The sequence below is a fragment of the Halictus rubicundus genome, chromosome 9, assembly GCF_050948215.1.
Source record: "Halictus rubicundus isolate RS-2024b chromosome 9, iyHalRubi1_principal, whole genome shotgun sequence".
Classification (NCBI taxonomy): Eukaryota; Metazoa; Arthropoda; class Insecta; order Hymenoptera; family Halictidae; genus Halictus; species Halictus rubicundus.
In genome coordinates this window covers 3,263,709-3,284,963 of record NC_135157.1, presented here as the reverse complement: position 1 = coordinate 3,284,963, position 21,255 = coordinate 3,263,709, and the positions used below count along the sequence as shown (strand labels likewise).

Here is a 21,255-nt window from a genome sequence, read left to right as displayed (position 1 = left end):
TTTTCGGATCTGAGAGGGTTCTACTGGAAATAAAGAAAACCGGATTTCCAGGAAGTGGAATTATAACGCTTCCTTGATCCACTCAGCGCCCACTGATGGGCGGCGACGCACACAATTTGGACGAAATCGGATTCAAAATCAAAGAAATGTCGATAGAAATGAGGTAGAGCGATGAAATTTTTTGTAAATTAAAGCTGAAACTTTGTAAAATATGGGAAAAATATGGAGATTATGGTACAAACCCTTTTTAACCTTGAGAAAATTCGTTAAACCTGCACAATTTCAAGAAAATTGTGGTTTCTTCAATACCATGCGCGGAAAAAATTTTTTTCTAACATGCTATACATCATTTCCCATAGATTTTGTCACGATGATTTCAAATCTGGTCTCAAAATTTGTCTACGACCTCAGGATTTTGCAAAAAATAGATTTTTGTGACAGAAACTAATGAAATCATTTTTTCGTTGAAATGATTTGATAACACATTAGTTTGAAGGTATATCGTATTCTCATATATAAAACACAATAAAAATGTTTTGAGTTACTTACGAAACATAAAGCACTTCGCATCTCATCACTTGACGTATCGCTGTCATTGCTACTGGCACTCTCTGCAGACTGTGTGTAGCTGTATAGTATAAATTAGATATCTATTGTCCATAACTATAGAAGTTTCTAACTTTCTAAAGTCCATAGAAGTTTCTAACTTTCTTTCTTTGATACAACTTTAATCGATCTTTTACTAATATGAGTGAAAGTTTCGAGTCGGTTAAGTACACTGCTCGATTATAAATTGCCCACTGTGCGACGCCGATCTTGAGAAACTGCGGAATAAAATGCGTTTGTCGAGTAGCATCCGTTTCAACGACCCTACGATAAGAGTGACACTCGATCTGAAAGCACGTGGAAAAGAGGAGCAATCCGCGATCGTATTGCCAGTTCGAATGATACGATTAAAATGGAAATACGATCCTGTTTTTCAATCCCCGCGACGTATGTTCTCCGACGTCGTAAAGCGGCCGGGAAAACATCTTATCCTTAGGCCCTTTCCAAACGAGGCGTTTTACGCGCGTAAAACACGCGTTTCGAGGTGTCGGTACAAAGACGTCGCCATCCCACGTTTCGAAATGCGCGTGAAACTCGCGTAAAACAATACGCGCGAATGCACCCCGTGGATAAAAATCTCTAAAAAAAAAACAAAAATGTTTTAATATCTAGATTATTATGTTTATCAATAGAAAGTTCAAATAATTTGCTATAAGATTGCAAATATAATGCTATATCAAGCAGTTTATGGACTTAAAGCGTAATTTACTTATATGGGATGAGCTTGAATTACTTAAATGAGCTTAAAGTATATCTAATGTGACAATAATTTCAAATTTTGTAAGTCTCTTATATGCAGTATAATAGTGAATAATACAGCTAAAATAATTCTTCGCATTTAAGTAGAGATATTTCAAGAATGGTTGAAAACATCCTGTAGTTTTTGTTTTTTGTTATTACGTAGACGTTATACTTTAAGTTTCTACAAGTTTTACCTGCTACTATAACTGCTACACTCAATGTTATTGAACGTTCCCTCACAATAATTTCCATTATGCACCCTCTATGCGACATGTAATGAATATAAAATCGAAGTAATCCATGTTTAATATTGATTTAGTTTTACTACATTATCGTAGATTGATAAAGACGAATTTGAATGTAAAATATACACAGTATCCCGAAAAGACTACAGAGCATCAATAACATGAAGACAAAAGAACATCAAACACCCAAAAAACCTGTTAACCAGAAAATTATTGTGAAACAGTCCCTTTGTGCAATATTCGTCCTTTTTGTTGATATAATTTGGACAACGGTAAGCATAATTTCGATTGCCAATTAAAAAATCTTTTTTTTAACAAAAGTAGTTTCGGTAAAAGTTGTACAAATCATCCTATAATTTTTATTATTCTGCATAAAAAAATTATTATACAATTCTAAACAGTTATAAAACTATTATATAATTCTTTTGCTATAAACGACAGTTCTCATACGAGCAACAATTAATTTACCTTTATTAAGATGTTTTAATTGTTTCTTATCGAATTATTTATTTATTTGTATTTTATACGTAATATATGTACAATTTGTTTATATTTTATTCTTACATTATAGATAAAATATGTTTTTTATTGTTTCTTTCAAAATGTAGTGTAAAAGAATGTAGAATTCCAAAATAGTATTCCAAAATTTCAATTAGTGCATTTAAAACAATTCCGAACAAAAACTTAATTATTAGTACGCCATACGTATTTTTTAATTTTTGTCCCAAATTCCTATCTAAGTACCGCACTGTGCCTCATCTGGACAGGGTCTTAATGAGAAAGAAAATCAAATCAATTTTTACTAGACAAATTGTCACCGAGCCCACGCGACAAAAACAGTTCTAGCTACCAAGTACTAGGGTTTCCAAACTGTTTTATAGGAGGTACATGATCTTAAATATTGACACTTTAATTGATTTTCATTGTAACACGAGTGAAAAAATTTATTTTATAATATTTCACAAAATTGTTTTCATAGTGTTACTGGAAGATAGTTTTACAGATTTACTGAAACTTAATAGTCGTCGATGCTACAACAAATCGTAGAATTTCAAGTAATCTTAAATGATTTAGAGTACATTTCCTAGGCTTCGATCTTCGTAAACAGCATTTCCGACTAATATAAAGTTTTCCTCCTGTTAGGTTATTTCCTTGGTGGAATCTAATCTTTGCTGGCAATGCCACAAGTTCAGTTTGTAAAGTGCCATCTTCACCGTACTACTTCTGCTGATAGACTACCTATTTTTACACTCAAATCAATAAATATTGTCTATTATCTTTAAAGTAATTTGTTGGAAACATGGCTCGCAACATGAATACGGTTGTGTTCGGTGTCTCTTTTTAATTAATAATAAAGTACAGAATTATATCAACTGTAGTATTCCCGACTGCAAGTTGCTTTATTCATATTTGCATATTTACATTTGTAACAGAACGTATTTATGTTACAACCCAATACATCGGCCGTTCACTAAACTATGCTAACCATTTACAACAATTCAGAAGCACCGAATTTTATAACTGTATAAAATATCATTCTCTATCGTTTAAGCCTAGATTGAACTATCTAGGGTTTCTAGTTTCAAAATCTACGGTGGATTTTGTATTGGAATTCGTGTTCTGAACGAGATATTCAACGAGGATCGTGCAATGCGTACTAAGGATAAAAAATCGCGTTGTACATACAGAACTTTTCTTTCTATTCCGCAGTATGTATTGCAATAAAATATGTGTCGTATGCATCAAAATATGGATAGAACTGTTTGTATCCGAAACGCATATTCGGATACTGGAGAATTCGGATAAACGAGGATCGACTGAATCCACAATTGAACAAGAAAATATGGTCTGAATTATGTCACGATTAGTCCCATTTTAATAAAAAAAAAAGTGTCACAAACACGATGATAAAAGTTTCATAAAAGAAATAATTAAGAACAAACAAAGTTTGGTCATTGGATCGGCATTGTCTCACATTCCCCAGGTCTTCATTTCAGACTTAAACTGACAATTTACTCAAAGTTTTCATCCTGTACGCATACCGTGAATCAACAGTAGAAGCTTTTTGTAATTGGTTGTACACGCGCGACCCGTTGTAACGTTCCGCCGCTAGGGTAAAACTATACAATACGCCCCGGTTGACAAAACGCTTCGCCATTGTATTACGCATAGAAGTAAGGATACGCCGTTGCAAACTACACATTTGAACCTATCTCAGTCGTCCACAGACGCTGCTAAGGTATATGCGTAATTATATAATACACTAATAAGTGCGTAGAATGTACTGAATACTATTATTGTACTAAATCAACAGAAGACACAATGTACATCATGTTTAGCTTGGTTACATGAGTTCTGTACAATGTACAATCCTTTTTACAATCGTTGTGGTCGAAAAGCCAAAAGAGCAGCCCTTAATAAGAAATAATATAATTTCATTAGATATTACTCTATTTTTGTTCGTAATTATAGTATTAGTTGCTTTTGTTTAAACTTTTATAATACTTTATTAAGCATAATATACCTAAAGTAGTGAATAATTAATGTAAAGGCGTATTGTCACATGGATGAGGCATTTCACTCGTCCACTGTGTTACAATATGCCCCACCTAAGGTTAACAAAAATAATTATTCTCTGCTACTTTTTATTACGTTTTGTTCATGATCAAGGAATAGTTGTGAAGAGAAATGAACAATTTATGTGATTTGACAGATAAAATAAAAAATTACTAAAAATTTTTTTTATTGATTTTTATTTAAAAATGGGGCGTATTGTATAGTTTTACCCTATACCATTGACAAATGGCAACAGTCGCGACAGTCTGTAACTTACTTGAGTAATTCTATGCACGTGGTTTTCTGCGAACGGATGAATAGAAGTCTGATTCTGTTCTCTGCGGATAGGAAATGCACGGGCCGAGTAGGATAGCTAATAACTCCGAAGTTGTTTAAACGTAACCTCGCGTAACTGGGAGCCGTGCTGCGCGCCAGAACTCCGCGTGGATGGTTTTCGATCTCCTCGTGGACCTGTTGCACTCGCAGCCCACATTGTTCGGTTCGAGAATCTGTTGCGCGTGCCTTGAAAGTTGAACAGTCCTGCAGCGTTACGAAACGCCACGCATGCCGCACACATGTGTATTAATAGCATATGCATGGTTATTTTGTAATAATGTTTTAATCAGTTGATTAAATTCCATTGTCTTCAAATACTATTTAAAATTGTTTACTTGTTACCTTATTTAGTACTGTTTCAGATAATTTCGATCGTTCATGTTTTTCGTTTATGAATATCTTTGGATTTCACCATATATTCATGACGTGAAGAGTAGATCTTCATTCTTAAACGAAAATTTTCGATCATGGATACTTAATTTCTCAATAATCAGGAAGAAACTGATGAAGACGAAAAAAAAATAATAATAGAAAAACAAAATAATAATTTATTTTATAATATTTGTATATACAGAGTGTCTCACCTAATTCGAGCTTCTAAAATATCCCGCTTGTTTTTTATGATAGACAAAAATGTTAGAAGAAAACATTAGATGGTTCAAAGAGGCAAATATTATGATAGACAAAACAACTTGCTAAAGGTTATATTTTTTGAGATTTCAAGGTCATCGATGTTTTATTCAATGGAGTGATATATTTTTATTATCGCTGTATGATAGCCGAGGTCAAGACGAATCCAACGACCTATAATATTATGAATTTCACGTGACCTTATATACAATATATGTGATGTACGATAATGAAATATTTAATCAACGATACATATACATACCAAAAATGAATGAGTAATTGTAGAGAATGTAAATATAACACTAAACTCAAATGTGACCGGATCTAAAAATTGAGTGATATGTGTTACGACCCTCGAATTTTAAGGAGTGCTGAAATGAAAGGAATTAAATGAAAAACAAAAAAGTAATTGTGTTTTTAAAAAGGTTTAAAACAGTCATCATAGTCATTCATAACGAGTGTGTCCTCACTTGTGCATATTCTTGAAATTTTCCTGCTACTTTTATCTTGAAATTTAAAATCTTTTTGCCTGGCCTCTTGGGTTTTCCAAGAGGAAGCCCAATATATGGTATATTTCCAATATAAACCCAATATACAGGGTGGCCCACATAACTCTGAACAGCTCAATATCTCGAAAACTATGCCATCGATTTTAAAGTTCTTAGTCTTAAATTGCATGGAACTGAAGGGCCTTTCTGACTACATAAACGTGAAGTGGCCTCCCTTCCTCTTTAACGGGGGAGGGGAGGTACCTTTGTAATTTTAAATGGAACCCCCTATAAAATGTTACATATTTAGATTCTACCGGAAAAAACAAGTCAATTTGTCTGAAACATTTTTTTTGTCAGATACTTCCATGATGAGATATAACAGTTTGAAGTTTCGAGTTGTAGGTACTTGAAGCGCTCGGAAATAGCGTTATGGAATTATACGCGCTTGAGTCCTTTGCTTATTCATGAAGAAACACAAACAATAATATTTACAATTCTTGAGTTTGACTCACTTATCTATGAAAACGTTTTCAGTTTAGAGCTGTTATTCAAGCAGTAACATTGTGATTATGGCTACTTTTGACGCAGAAGTGAATATGTTATTAACGTTAGGTGAATGCCAAAAAAATTATTGGCGTGCAGCAGTGATGTTTTTTGAACGTTATGGGATCAAAAAATGTCATGCAACATTTCATAATTTGGAAAAGCGGCTTCGCGAGCACGGTGAATTGTGTAAAAAAACTCGCAATAAACCTAAAGCTGTCACTAATGAAAATAATAGTGCCAGTATTCTTGCTGCAATTACATTAAATCCTCATATTAGTCAACGTACACTTGCACAAACATCACATATTAGTCGTTCATGAATTCAACGAATTTTGAAACGGCAAAAGTATCATCCATATCACATGGTTTTATCACAAGAGCTTTCGATAGCAGATTACGATCACCGCGTAAGATTTTGTGAGTGGCTGCAGGGTGTTGTGGAAAATATCTTTTTGTGCAAAATACTTTTTTCCGATGAGGCCACTTTTATGAATTCAGGGCATGTAAATAGACATAATCTGCATTATTGGGCCGTGGAAAACCCAAATTGGATGCGATGTGTTCCCTTTCAACATCGATGGTCTTTAAATATTTGGTGTGGCCTAATAGGAGATTTTGTGATTGGACCTTATTTTTTTCAAGAAACTGTAACATCTGCAAGTTATTGTGATTTCTTAAAAAATCATTTGCCTGCGCTTTTGGAAGATGTGCCACTGCACGTTAGAAGAGAAATGTGGTTCCAACAAGACGGCGCTCCTCCACATTTTGCAATCATCACCAGGCAATTTTTGAACGAAAAATTTGGGAACAAATGGATAGGTCGTGGGGGACCTCGTCAATGGCCTCCTCGATCTCCCGATCTAACACCATTAGATTTTTTCTTATGGGGATATGTAAAGGACAAAGTTATGTTTGAACCACCGACGACAAAAGAGGATATGAAACAAAGAATACGTGACGTTTGCGCTTCAGTGACTTCCGAAATGTTAAAAAATGTTAGAACAACTTTGATGTTTCGAGTAAATAAATGTTTACAAGCCCGTGGTGGACATTTTGAACATTTAATTTAAAGTACATTTTATTTCTTCACGAATAAGCAAAGGACTCAAGCGCGTATAATTCCATAACGCTATTTCCGAGCGCTTCAAGTACCTACAACTCGAAACTTCAAACTGTTATATCTCATCATGGAAGTATCTGACAAAAAAATGTTTCAGACAAAATTGACTTGTTTTTTCCGGTGGAATCTAAATATGTAACATTTTATAGGGGGTTCCATTTAAAATTACAAAGGTACCTCCCCTCCCCCGTTAAAGGGGAAGGGAGGCCACTTCACGTTTATGTAGTCAGAAAGGCCCTTCAGTTCCATGCAATTTAAGACTAAGAACTTTAAAATCGATGGCATAGTTTTCGAGATATTGAGCTGTTCAGAGTTACGTGAGCCACCCTGTATATTTCCAATATATATATATATATATATATATATATATATATATATATATATATATATATATACACATATTCCAATATTTCGCCACTTTTCGTTTTTTTCAATGTAATTTCGAACAATTTTTCTATGAATGGAAGAATAGAATCGAATTAAAAAATGGAAAAATATTCGGGGCAAATAATTTCATTGTATGAACTTGCCCCGTTGACCTCTGCCTTAATTTTGCTGAATTCTACAGCGTCCAATGACTTTACATTGCAGAAACAGCAACGTGTCGGGGGAAAGATCGCCATTGAATGGATCCTGTTGCAGTGGACAGGGGATTTCGACGGACAGCGTGGAAAGCGACGAGACCGAGGAAGTCCCAAAATATCGAGTCGTTTTGCTCGGTGAATCCGGAGTCGGGAAAACGGCTTTGGTCTCGCAGTTCATGACCAGCGAGTACATAAACACCTACGACGTCAGTCTCGGTAAATATTTCATCCCCGCACCTTACCGGATTAACAGACTCGATTTTGTCCGCCGCACTATATCCCTGGCCTCCTTTCACACCTGTGTCCCTTCGTCGAGGGCCTCGCTTCAAATCCGAATCACCCCGTATCGATACCGTTTGCCGCAAGTTTCTACGTACCACAAACTCAATTACAAGTTCCTTATCCTCCGATCAACTTCTGTCATTTCCATGATAATATCTTGACTGAGGAGTTTGGTACGCGATAGACGCAACGGTGATCAGAGATCATGGATTCTCGTTAGACTCGTGACCCCAACAATTATCTTTGTCGTTGCTTCGCTCTAGTTAGTTACAGTGACTCGCGTAATTGTTCAAACACCCTTTAAATTGGAATAGCATTTTTCAAATTTTCCTTTTTGTTTTGCGAAGCTCGACAAAATTAATTTGGTGAACTAATGTAACAGAGAACCAACGAGCACGTAGTTATATATTTATTTTTTTTTATTTTTGTGCAAAATAAAATAAAAAATTCATTTCGAATCACCTTAAAATGTTGAGCACAACAAAACAATATCCTTAACCCTCGGACTCCAGCAAGACCGCACCGATATTTTGCTACAGTTTTCTTTCGATATAAGGCAATGGCTCGGGACTGGCTTTCGTCGTATTTCGGATGAAGAAGAAGAAGAATTTCTTATTTCGAAATAAAAAATGTTGTATTATGTCAGAATAAAATTGTACATATTGACGGTCGTTCGCGTTGATTCCCACCGCGACGGGTCACGAAGGACACCGGCATAGGATTCGGGGGATTAAATTCTTCTGATGTGTTTACAGTGTTGTATTTGACCGATTAATTTTTCCCATAAATGCACAAAATCTGCAGGCAAGTGAATACATTTCTTGATAGAGTTTAATGTCAATTAGAAATATAACTGTAGCGTCCGTTTGTTCTTACTCGAAAAATATAATTGTAGATTTACCAAAGACAAATTTTGTCAACAGGAAAAACGCAGCCCGTTAGAACAAATTATTCCAGATAAGATTATTTCACGGACGATCTACTTTCCGACATCGAAAGGAGTGAATCTGTATTCTTTATTTGAAAGTGCCTATTTCTGAAGGAGAACTGCATCGAACACGTTTCCCGCGTGTGATCGCGGTTTTCTTGATAAAACGACATCGGTAACTGAATCCCGCCTACGAACAGTCGGTGAAGAAACTCGATGTTAATAATAGAACGTAGGGAAAAGACTCTGCACTAGTCGTTTTCCGTTCGAGTCTGGATCTGCTGCTCCTTCCCTTTTTTTTTTTTGTGACAACGGTTTTTCACGCGCAGTTAAGACACGGTAACTAGGTTTTCCTCTCGAAACGAATTCACGGGTCACAGTAACGCTTTCTTCTCGTGGATTAGACGCGGACGTGCGCATGCGAGGCAGTATTCATGCAATCAGGACTTTTCGGCACGGTGAACACACCCCCCTGGTCTTCATCGCGTTTTTTATGCAGGTTTCATTCGCATTTCCACGCTTTTAGTCACGGTTACAGCCCAAATTCCGTGAACCGCGACGGGCAGCATGCGACCCACTGTTGCTGCTGCGAATGTTAATGCTTGGATATTCGTCGGAGATTAAAGTTTTGAATGCTTAGGTAGTTGTGTATGTAGAAAACACCCTTCTGTCGTTTACTAGCGAATTAAAAACCCTTTAGAGTAAGGAAACATTTATTTTGCTGACTACTATATTTTCTTGTGAGAAGATTAGACTCTGTATCTTGCACGAGGACACATATTAAACAAATATAAGTGATTTTTATTACAGCATAAATATTATAAAAATGAGACTTACAATTAATTTTGCGTAGGGTTCACAAGCTATAACCATCGAATATTGTTAGAATTGTGTTCTGGAACGTAAGATCTTAACAATGGTACAACCTTCTTATAGAAATCACAATCAGGCAATTAAATAACAATTTGCGAATACTAATTTCGACAAACATGCAGCTGTTCATTTGTTGGAAATTGTACCTATTTGTACTGATTGGTTTCGAGTATTTCGGTATTTCGAAAGCACGATCGTTTTCTTCACACGTTCATTCGAATATAAAAGTAGCCGCGTTGCCAACAACAATTTTCATCGGCAGAAAAATCATAGCCAATTAGAACAGATGATTCCAGATTACATATCGACCTACCCCTCCCGCATCGAAACGGTTGAACGTGGATTATTTATTCGAAAGTACTTATCTCGTATGCGTTTCTCGTTGAAAAGCACTCTAAAAATCCACGTGAAAAACCGTCCCATGTCGTCCACAGTCGCTCGATGCTACAAGACAGAGCGTTTTTCAAAGCGTTCTGTAAACGGCAGTAGGCCGAATCCAGCCAAGGTTACCGTCAATTAAGAAGAAAGTTTAATCCACCCGGGAAAACCGAGATCTTCTTGTGTTTCAATCACAACGAGCCAGTCTCATTTCAAGTTTCGAATCGCGTGGAGAAGTTTCGCTCACCGCGGTTAGAGTCGTTGGTTGGACGAGCGATATTAATTATAAACGCACGCGTGAGATGACAGCAAAGACGAATTAACGAGTGTTCCATTGCGACGGTCCGCTTTCAGAGCTATCTCTAACGATACAGCCACTTTTTCTTGATTTAATATTATTTAATTTTTTAAATTAGTTTTTAATATTCTTTAATATTATTCATTTATTAATAAATTTATTAAGTGTCCAGTCATTGTGTTAATTAATTGTCCAGTCCCGATCGTTCGCTTATATTTGAAACTGTTGCGCTCGTTTTCTGAGAATTCTCACAAATTACTGTACATAAAAGCTGTGACACAAAAGCCGCGCGAGAATAGCACAGAATCGTGTAATCGCAAGTAGATATTAGCTCGCACAGAAAAATGGCTAAGTGGGAAATTTTCCACGCCAAAAATTGCTCGCATTAATTATCACGGGGAGGAAAACAATTTTTCAGAAAACTATTGTTTCGAGAACAAAATGTTTTTTTTTTAATTTTCTATGAGCCCATATAAAAAGATTGTAAAAAATAACTTTTAGTATTTTCTCTGCAATTCCGATCAACTTTTTTCACCATTTTTTCACGTCCTGTGGCAAACTGATTGTTTTAACTTCTCAAAAAAGACAATCCAAGTCGTACGATCCAATATTAAAAGCAGTTATCGACTTTTTAGGAGTATCCGAATATTAAAGGGTTATTCTTTCTATGCAATAATACGACTGTGCACACATTTCTCTGTGCAATTCTCGTGCACGCTTTTACCGTACTTTTTTGCGTGACGGCCTCCTTGAAATATGGACGGAATCCCGAGGTTTGTTTTCGAAACGTGGATTAGAGATGATCGATTAATAATGCAGCTCGTTAAGCTCTGCCGCGGCACCGCGGAACCATTCAACTGAATTATCGGCACTGTTATGGGCGTCCCTTGGCTTGAGAAAGCAGTTAAAATGATTTCGTTTCACGCATTGCTTCCGTCATCGGGATTAAAAATCGTTTTGCGTCCCATAGAATTTACGATAATGAAATCGTGGTCGTCTTCTTTGAAACCTATCGACTGCCTGTTTCATTAATTTCACGGTCACATTCTTACGTAACGATTTAAGGACACCATTAACTCTTTCGGTAAGACAGCAATTTTTATTTAACTTCTATTTTCTTCAGACACGTCAGACATTTTTATTTGGGCTCTATTTTCTGCAGTTACTTCAGACAACCATCAAACCACGAGTTTTCTTTACAAAAGAACAACAGTAGTTTTATCAGTAGTTCTTTCACTGGTTGCATTGTTTTAAGTAAACTATTAATTTTCTACCCCTTTTGGTAGTTTCCTTGTTTTCATTATTTCATGAGATGTAGATATTTCTACAAGAAAACTATGGCTGCTTTAAAATATAAATCCAGTTTATAGAAATTGCGGTATTTACCGTAAATATTAGTTTTTAAACTTTCTTGTCTCCGCCACTCTAGTCATGAGTAAACTGCGGATTTTATGCAATTATGCAAACAACATGTAAATGAAATACAAAACTGTGAGTATATTAGAAGAACTTGAGAATATTATTGCATCATTTTTGACTTATTAAAATTATTGAACGCAGAAATACATTTTCATCTATTTTCTATTTTATTCAACTGAAAATTTCGAAAATTTTTATTTTCTACACAGATCCACAGTCTAATCATGAGAGTTTTTGTATTGGCGAAACGCTATCGTTCTATCCAAAATTTACAGTATTTCAGATAAACTCTCGCTAGGACTTCTGAAACCCTAGCAGTGCGATGGTGAAATAACAAAGTCTCTTTGTTTCTCCACGTGATCACGTCCTTTTTCCACCCCTTTCTAATTCAATGAACATCCTCCCTTTCGCCTTAAGGTCCCGTATAACCGACGGAACGGTAATGTTGACTTCTTTCTCGAGTGTCAACGTAATGACACCGGCCATCGGCTGTTCAGCGCTGCGTGTCCCTCGACGAAAGCCATATTTACAATTTCCTAAGCAGACCGCCCTCTGTTTTCCCTGGAACCGACAGTATTCGGTCTTCCAACGATAATGGGACTTTCGTGTAGCTCTGTCAATGCGGATCGTTAACGCGGAGACTCCTTCCTGCAAGTGTATCTGCTTGTTAACACAGTTTCCCATTATAGAAACGCGAAACCACGCTCGAGTGATTATACGCTTCTCTGTATGAGAAGCTCAAAGAATAATTTTTTATTGCCCCCTTGGTAAGCTGCTGCAAGCTGTTTGGGCGAGCAATATTGTTTATAGTCTTGTCTATAAACAGACTATATTTCACGAGCCTGAGACAAGCTATGCCCTTGTGACAACGTCTTCAGTATGCCTATATTTCTTTCGGTCATCACTAGACAGCGGATTATATGCATTTATGACAAAAATGGGTATGTGTAATTTAAAACAGTAAAAATATTAGTGGATTTTAAAGATAGTGTTAAATTATTTTCAACCTATTAAACATATTAAGAAAGAAAAGAGATTTCTATTTTATTCCAGTTTGTTGCTACTCAGATAGAAAATTTTTATCTTGCATAAAGATCCGCTGTCTAGTTATCACACATCTCGTATATTACACACCTAAAAAAATTAAAGGATCTACAATCCCGAAAAATTGGGTCAATGTCAGGCGATCATAACTCCAGAAAAATTGTTGTATCGATATCGTTAAAAAATCATTTGAAAACTTGAAGTCTCTAATTTCAGATGCTTTTTCAAATTTTCAGCTACGTTGCTTTTTCACACAGTTATAGCGATGTAACGAAGACTTTGACGGTTACAAAAAATTTTGTTCTACTTCCAGACATCACATGGGTAGAGATAAATTTTTTTGATAAATCGCGTTACCATAATTTGAAAACGCCTGGTTTCCTGTGCAAAATACCTGGTTGCCGAACATAGTGCGATTTTTTTGTTCGAGTTATGCAACATTCAAGCAAAAATGGTCTTTTAAACTTTAACTGGCTTTAGAAAGCGAAAAAATCGTCGTAGAATCTTGTGCAAATAAAAGCAATAGAAAAAGTATTTCTTTCTCTGAAAGTAGAGACTTCAAGCTTTCAAATAATTTTTTAACTGCTTTAGTATATGAAGGAAGTAGAATTGGTTGATCATGATCTGACGAGTGATGATTCCTATCTACAAGCACTCCCATTCGCTGCATTCTAAAACTCGATTTTCTCGAAAACGAGGCGTCAAACGGAAAAATGTTATTCCTTTTTTCGACTTAGTTTCACGTGTAGAATCTTAACAAATGGTCTTAACAAAGGGTTTTACGTTTCAGACGACGAATTCGGCGAGAAGACAGTTTCAGTACTATTGGACGGCGACGAATCGGAAGTGGTCTTCATCGACCACCCCCACGTAGAAATGAGCGTAAGTGGCGTTTCAATTTTGAACACGAATGCACGCCCACGCATCTCATGCGGTCGCACACGTTCTCCTACCACTCTGTCTCATGCCTTCTCCTTATTTACAAGACTAATCGTGGTCGGCGTGATGTCGATCGAAAAGAGAAAGGTCATCGAAATAAATTGGGAAAAAATCAACTGTGGCGAAATCGAACAAGTACATACGCCAAACTACTGTATAGTTCGATAGAATACTCGAAATCAAACGAACTGTTTGCTTTGATACGCTGCGGGAAATATTGAACCCGTGCCAACAGATTGTGTACGAATTCTCCCGAAAAGGATAGCCGTGGCGATAGAAACCACTGTTTGGTACTTAATTTCTCTTTGAAATCTACGGAGCTTTTTCCACGTGTTCTTTCACGCGTATTTTGACCAGGCTTTCTCCATTTTAGAATTCGGAAGTTCGTGTATTCATAGATTTTCCGATTGGATAAATACAGTCAAATAACTATGGTATTAAACTTGAACAATGCACAATTATTAAGCAGATAATACAGGGTGGCCCATAAGTCACTTTCCCATTTAAAAGACGAATAATTTTTATACTTTTTAATAATTTCTGTTTATTCTTATTATGGTCTAAAGCACATCTAATGGAAATATTTTTAATTCAGAAGCGGACAATAATGTCGCGTAGATGACCCTGCTGCTTCGCAAGCGTGCTACCTACTGCTTCCTCTTGGATATTGTCCTTTAGCTGTTGTATTGTTCGGGGCTTATTAACGTACAAACATTTCTCGCGTTAAAATAATGGAGCACTGATTTTGAAAATACAATTCAATTGTTTTTGGTCGGTGCACTGTTGTGAATTTTCCCATTATACATTTCCAAAGAAAGAAATTTAAAACTCGAAAACTTGAAAATATATTCTATATTCTATATTCTAAATGCGAAGATGACTTATGAGCCACCCTGTAGATTTTCTGGTATAACAAATGAAGTGGTATTGTAGTCGCTATAAATCTACAACTGAAACAGAGATCAAAGCAAATAGTTGTCTTTTATTCCTCAAAACAATTCTGTTCAAACTTTATGATTTATTTAGACAAATATCTTCTTGTGTAATTTTTATGAAAAGAAATGTTACAGAAACTTCTTTAAAAAGTGTTCTCATGAGACGGATATCTTGGAATCTGTATAATGGAAACACTACGAAAACAATTTATTTAGGAAGATTACTAGAAAAGATTCCATAAAAAAATAGACAAACAATATTTGAACTCTGAGTTATTTACATAAATATTACAAATAAATAACCTATTCAGAATATCTTCAGGATATCAACAAGTGGTAATTCAATTTTTGTAGCTGAGATGATGATTGATTGATGATGATTGAGAACACTTTTAATATTGATGATTGCAAAATATATGCTCTTGTTGTAAAAACAAGTTCAAGTTAAAGGTCCGGTTCAAGCTCAATCTTTGATTTTCAAGAACTCGTTTTTACCTATTTCCAAAGACACTTCTAACGTTAGAACATTTCTTAAAAATGGTTTAAATAGAACTTGTTAAAAAGTTTTAGAACTCTTTCGATCCCCGATTTATTCTTATTGCACAAACATACACACAATTACAGATTTAACCGTTAAGCAGTTCCACAGTTGAAATTACAGTTGGTTAAATCTTGACAGGACATTGAACGTAGACACAGAAACATAATTTGATTCTATAAACTAATCTGAATCTACATCTTTCTAGCTAGACATTAAGCTAATCATCAGTTACTAAAGTACTGTCGAACGTGGAAACCATAATAGGTGCGCAGAGTCCCCAGTCACAACGTTTCCATTGCCAACTACTAATTTAGTAATTACTTTGCAATTGGTTTTTCGAAGCCATACAAATTAGCCAGAAATAGCAAATCAAGTCTGAGCTTCTCATCTTCCGTTCTTCGTTCTCCCATTACAAACTCCCGTTACCGTGCGTTTAAAATCTAAGGGTTTTAAGGTTCCGCGGGAGAAATAAGCTCACGGTGTCACTATTCAATACTTAATTGAATTTGCTGCTTCGAGGAAACGTTTTTAATGGATTTTCCTGTTAAATTTGTAAATTCGGATTCGAATCTGTATATGTTTGTTTATTTCTGATGCGTCGATCTCGAGAAAAGCAATTTAAAACTCACTTTTCAAATTTTCAATTCAATTTTCTAACTAGCAGTGCAGTATTCCGTAGATTATTTCATTTATACAATATTTTGTGTTAACAAAATTTCTCAGTACACAAAAAAATAACATTCGAATTTTAAAATCAGACATTTCATATGCAATAACCTAATACAATAACCAAAATCTTCCACAACAAAACTACTCGAAAGTTACAGGTGACATGAAAAAATGTCTCAGACGAAAATTGTAGGATATAGAAAATTGACATTGCAGTAACCTTGAAAAGATCTAAAGATTACAATCGAAATATTGAGCGGAAATCTATATTTTTGATTAGGTATTCTTAAATGTGACACCAAGACATTTTCAAAACACCAGAATACTTTTGTTTTTGCATAAACTATTATCGAGATATAAGCGTCCAAAGTTGATGTGCCGACATTAGCATTATGCTGTTTACATCGCGAATTTGTTCAATTGGAATTTGCGCGGCCCTAGTTTCATCTATGCCTTGTTCTTCTGTAAACAGTTAATAAAAGTACAAAATTTAAAAGAATTTTCTAGTTTTTCTGTTTTGGATTGTTTAAAAAATCGAAGATAGAAATTAGTTAAAAATTAACAGGCACGTAGTGGTAGCTAAATCTTGCATCGATTTTTACAGCATATGTATATCTACGCACATTTCCGCAAAAAATCGCAAAATATTTTGTTGGAGTATTTTTTAAAAGGTTAATTAAAGTTAGCAGCAGCGTTTAAATCTACATTATTAATTTGATCTCAGGAAAGTGAAAAAAAAAACAAACAAACATCAAAATAACAAGTGCATACCTGCAGTAGCACACTCTATGTGGAGATAATGAACAGTTTTCACTTTTATAAAACGAACAAACTAGAGCACAATTGGTGAATGAATTTTAATGGAAACTTTTCACTTGAAGGTGAAGTATCCAGGCATAGTTAATACTTGTTTATTTGTTTTAATATTATTACTTACCTCTGTAATAGATATCTAGGCACACTTCTATTAAGGGTATAAATACCAACATGAAAATTGATTTTTTCATTTGTTTCCATCGTTTATAAATTGTGAATAAGTTGACCAGCATACAAATCCTAAAAATAGTGAAAACTTGTCGAACAGTTTAATCGAGTTTGTCATGTGTACATAGGTGGAGAACTCTTTGGTGACGTACGAGCCGCACGCCTGCATCGTCGTCTATTCGATCGTGTGTCGCGCAAGTTTCCAGATCGCCGAGGAGGTATTGAATTATCTGTCGCAGGAGCACTACACCCAGGAACGAACGGTTATCGTTGTTGGCAATAAGTCCGACCTCGAGAGATGCCGCGCAATCGCGTCGAAGGGTAAGATGCTCGCAATTCAATTAACGAAACTGTTTTCCCTCATAATACAAGCGTAAGACAATAGCGCGACTGCATCGACAACTGTTCGGTCATACCAGTACGCAGAGTGTAAACAATACCAAAAATCCCGACCCCACAGGGGAAACTAACCTGCAAGTTCCTGAATTGTTATAATTTTGTAACAAGTCGACATTAAAGCGCAGTAATTCGAACGCTAATTCAATAACGAAACTTCTTCGTTTTTAACCCTTTGCACTCGAAGTCATTTTAACTCCGAAACGAAAAATTTTTTCCGACCTAGAATATTTCCCTTCTATATATATTTTCTCGTGCTATGCACACGAAAATGGTCGAATTTACTCGTACAGTACTGAAATGTCTAGTAATTTATTAAATACAAATAAATTTAATAATGTCAAAAATATTTTGAATAATGATACAGGAATTTTTCGGTCGCCATTCGAGTGCTAACGGTTAACACTTTGACTGTCAAACTAGAAACCTCAAAAATTCCATATAATCAAGGTGTTATTTGATGAAATAAAAATCGAAAGAAATTAAATGTATGATATTGACTAGTCCTCCAACTTTCTTACATTTTACTGATCCTAATCAAATTTGGTACAATGAATGTATCAACGTAAAAATTAATTTTAAAACTTGGACAAATAATTCCGTCACCCACATGTGGGTGACATGGCAGTCAACGTGTTAATGAAACATTCACCAACATATTCGTGACATTTTTCCGATTAAAATGAGTTCAAACGCAGCACCATTCAGAGCGTATTTACTTACTTGATTCACGAGACGGTAGAACCTCGATTATCCGAACCAATGATGTTTGAATTCTTGTCATTATCGAAATGCCTACGTGTCTCGCATGTAAACAGTTAAAAAACGATTCATTGTACAAATCAGTAAATATATGGAATCCTGATGTCCCATTGATTAATTCGGATAATCGAGGTTCCACTGAATCGTGAATTAAACAAGCAAACGTGGTGCAAAGTGGGTCGAGTTTGGACTCGTTTTAATCAGAAAAATCTCACAGACATATTGGCGAATGTTTCCTTTAAAAAATCATTAGAAACAAAACAGTTTTATCGTTGAATTAGTATTGTCTCACCGGACTCCCCGCGAGAGTGCACGAGGCAGTAGTTGCTTGGAGAATTACCTGCTTGAAAATCCTTGAAAAAGATGAGAATTTGCGATAAAAGATAGTGTAATAGTACAGATAGCAGGTAGAAAGGGAAACAAGATTTGATAGGGAAGATAAGATCAGAACACAAGTATACTCGGAGAAAAAATTGAAAAAGTGAAAGTGATGGTTAGATAGCCCGGGAAGTGAGTGAAGGCAAGGAGGAAAAGACAAGGAGGAAGGCTCTTGAGAAATATGGAATAGGAGCAGAGAAGGGAAGGAGGTCGACCTTAGAGAGAATGACGAAAGAGATGGAAGAAATGAGAAGGACGATGGAGTGTACATTTAAGAAGCAGTCAGAAAATCTCATAGAGATGTTTGATTCCCAACATAATTACTGCACGATAAATGAGAAGGAAACTTTCGAGCACTGACGATTTGCTAAGTAATAAAACCTTTGTACCTCGGTTTCTTCCCTAGGCACGCTATTAGAGAATTTAAAATAGTGCTTACCGTGTCCCCAACGAAAAATTCAGTTTTGAATAGTGTTCCTGATTTCTCAACATTCTCCATTTCTCGAGAAATGAGAAATAAGACTATATTTCTGTATAATTCTCGTTAATTTTTAATAGAATAAAAAAATATTGGGAAACTTTTACCAAACTTTTATAAAGTGAAACATTACGCTTTTCTTTTGAAATGACTTCTTAAGAAGCATAATGCGTCTAATGTAGAATCAGACAATCTACTTCTTTTTTTTTTGTAACAAAATCTGTAGCCGTAGAAAAATTTCTTTCATTTTGTGTGGATGTTGACTTTATCGTATACAGAACATCCAAAAGTTGCTGAAGATTGGGTGTCCTTATTTTCAGTCGACTAAAAAATTTGGAATTCCTTTGTTAGAGTCCGGAATTTATTTTCTTCTGCCGCTAAACTCTTGACACGAAATTCTTGAAGGCTATCTGCAATTTCTAATTCTAACTGTTTTTCCAGTGATAGTTCCGCATTCTGAGAATTTGAAAGTTTTTCACTATTTTCATAAGAATCATTGTCATATTTTCCATAAAGTCTGCTTAGAATTTGTTTTGCCATTTTATACATAACCGCCTTGGATGTTAAATAAACAAATGTATCTTCTGAATCTTTTTGCAGAGATTCTGGATTATGCAGATATTTTATAAGGGATACAACAATCTTGTCTCTTCTGTTAGATATTTCTTCTTTAATAACAACAAGAAACTCATTACTCAATTCAGTATTCAGTTTTTCTAAAGTTTTACATAAGAATTTAAGAGTATTTAAGAATTTACATGTTATAAAATAAATGAGATTCATAAGAATTTTCCGAAATTTAAATTTCTCGAGAAACATTGGAATTTTTCTCGAGAAATGAGAAATAATCGCTTATAGAATTTCTCGAAAGATTCTCGAGAAGGAACACTAGTTTTGAGGTTTTGGTCATGATTTCACGATTTGATAACACTGTACGTCGCCTGCGAATCGTGTCAAGAGCACGCGTTTACTTCCGCGTCGGCGGATGAAGCTGAGCATCGTCCAGCTGGGAACAGGCTTACATTTCCGTGATCGTGTTTTCCGTTACTTTGCAGAGGGAAAGCAGATGGCCGCGTCTAGAGAGTGCAAGTTCATCGAGACGTCCAGCGGCATACAGCACAATGTGGACGAGCTTCTAGTGGGCATCCTCAAGCAGATACGGCTACGGGAGGAGCGCGATAAGAAGCTGAAACGACGGGACAGCAAGGGGAAAACGAGCTTGAAGTTGAATGGTAGCAAGACCTCTCTCAGCATGAGCCTCGCGCGGGACATGCTTTGCAAGATTTGCTTGAACGACAGAAAAAGCAAAAGCTGCGAGAACCTGTTCCGTTAAGGAACGAGTTTTCCATTATTTCACACCGTCGTCCAAAATAGCTGGCAATACTTCGAGTATTAAACTAGCTTCGAGAATTGTCAACGAATTTTTATTTCTTTACTTATTTCACAAATACGATAAGTGGGAAGCAATATTGAATAATATAACACTCTTTCGGATCTTTTTGGACCACCTTCGCATTTGATACACGCGTCAAAACGATTTTCTTTTTTAAGTTTTCGACGCTGCGCGTACACTGTTCTACGGTCATTTTTAAGTTGATCCACTGTAGTGTACTTTGAAGAGGAGAATTTTTGCTCCAGAATTGACCACATAGAGTAATCCATAGCGTTCAAATCAGGGGAGTTTAAAGGCCAAACATATTTATCTAAAATCACAAAAAATCAGTGGTGGGAGTGATATCTGCCCAAACCATAACAGAAACCGGGAAATGATAACATTATAAAATACGCTTTAACACGTTAAACGCCACGCCGATTTTCCGTACGGACCGGCGAGGCCTGAACGGAAACTATAGCGCTTAACATGGCGTTTAACGTGTTAAAAAGGTCCCTGAATTGGTGGAATAGTGAAAATTTTCTACAAGGTTATGACCGCGTCCCAATATGTAACAGCGAAGTTTCAACTTGTTTTTGTCAAGCATGGCGAGAAGAAAATAAAAACATTTGACGATCATACTTGACGGCGCAAAACGCGGTAATTTTAAATTGCCAGTTATTTTGAACCACGGTGCGGAGGGTTTTCCGTTTTAGTATTGGCT

At 35.8% G+C, this 21,255-nt stretch overlaps 1 protein-coding gene across 1 annotated transcript in view; it reads left to right on the top strand.

Annotated features, from left to right (window-relative positions):
* Positions 1-20,946, top strand: part of LOC143357356 (GTP-binding protein Rit2) — a 75,376-nt gene extending 54,430 nt beyond the window's left edge. The window contains exons 4-7 of the mRNA XM_076793771.1: positions 7,863-8,071; positions 13,868-13,959; positions 17,274-17,466; positions 20,215-20,946. Of these exons, the coding sequence (XP_076649886.1) occupies positions 7,863-8,071; positions 13,868-13,959; positions 17,274-17,466; positions 20,215-20,492 (772 nt within the window). The 3' untranslated portion in view covers positions 20,493-20,946. The remainder of the gene's footprint in view (positions 1-7,862; positions 8,072-13,867; positions 13,960-17,273; positions 17,467-20,214) is intronic.
* The last annotated feature ends 309 nt before the right edge of the window (positions 20,947-21,255 follow it).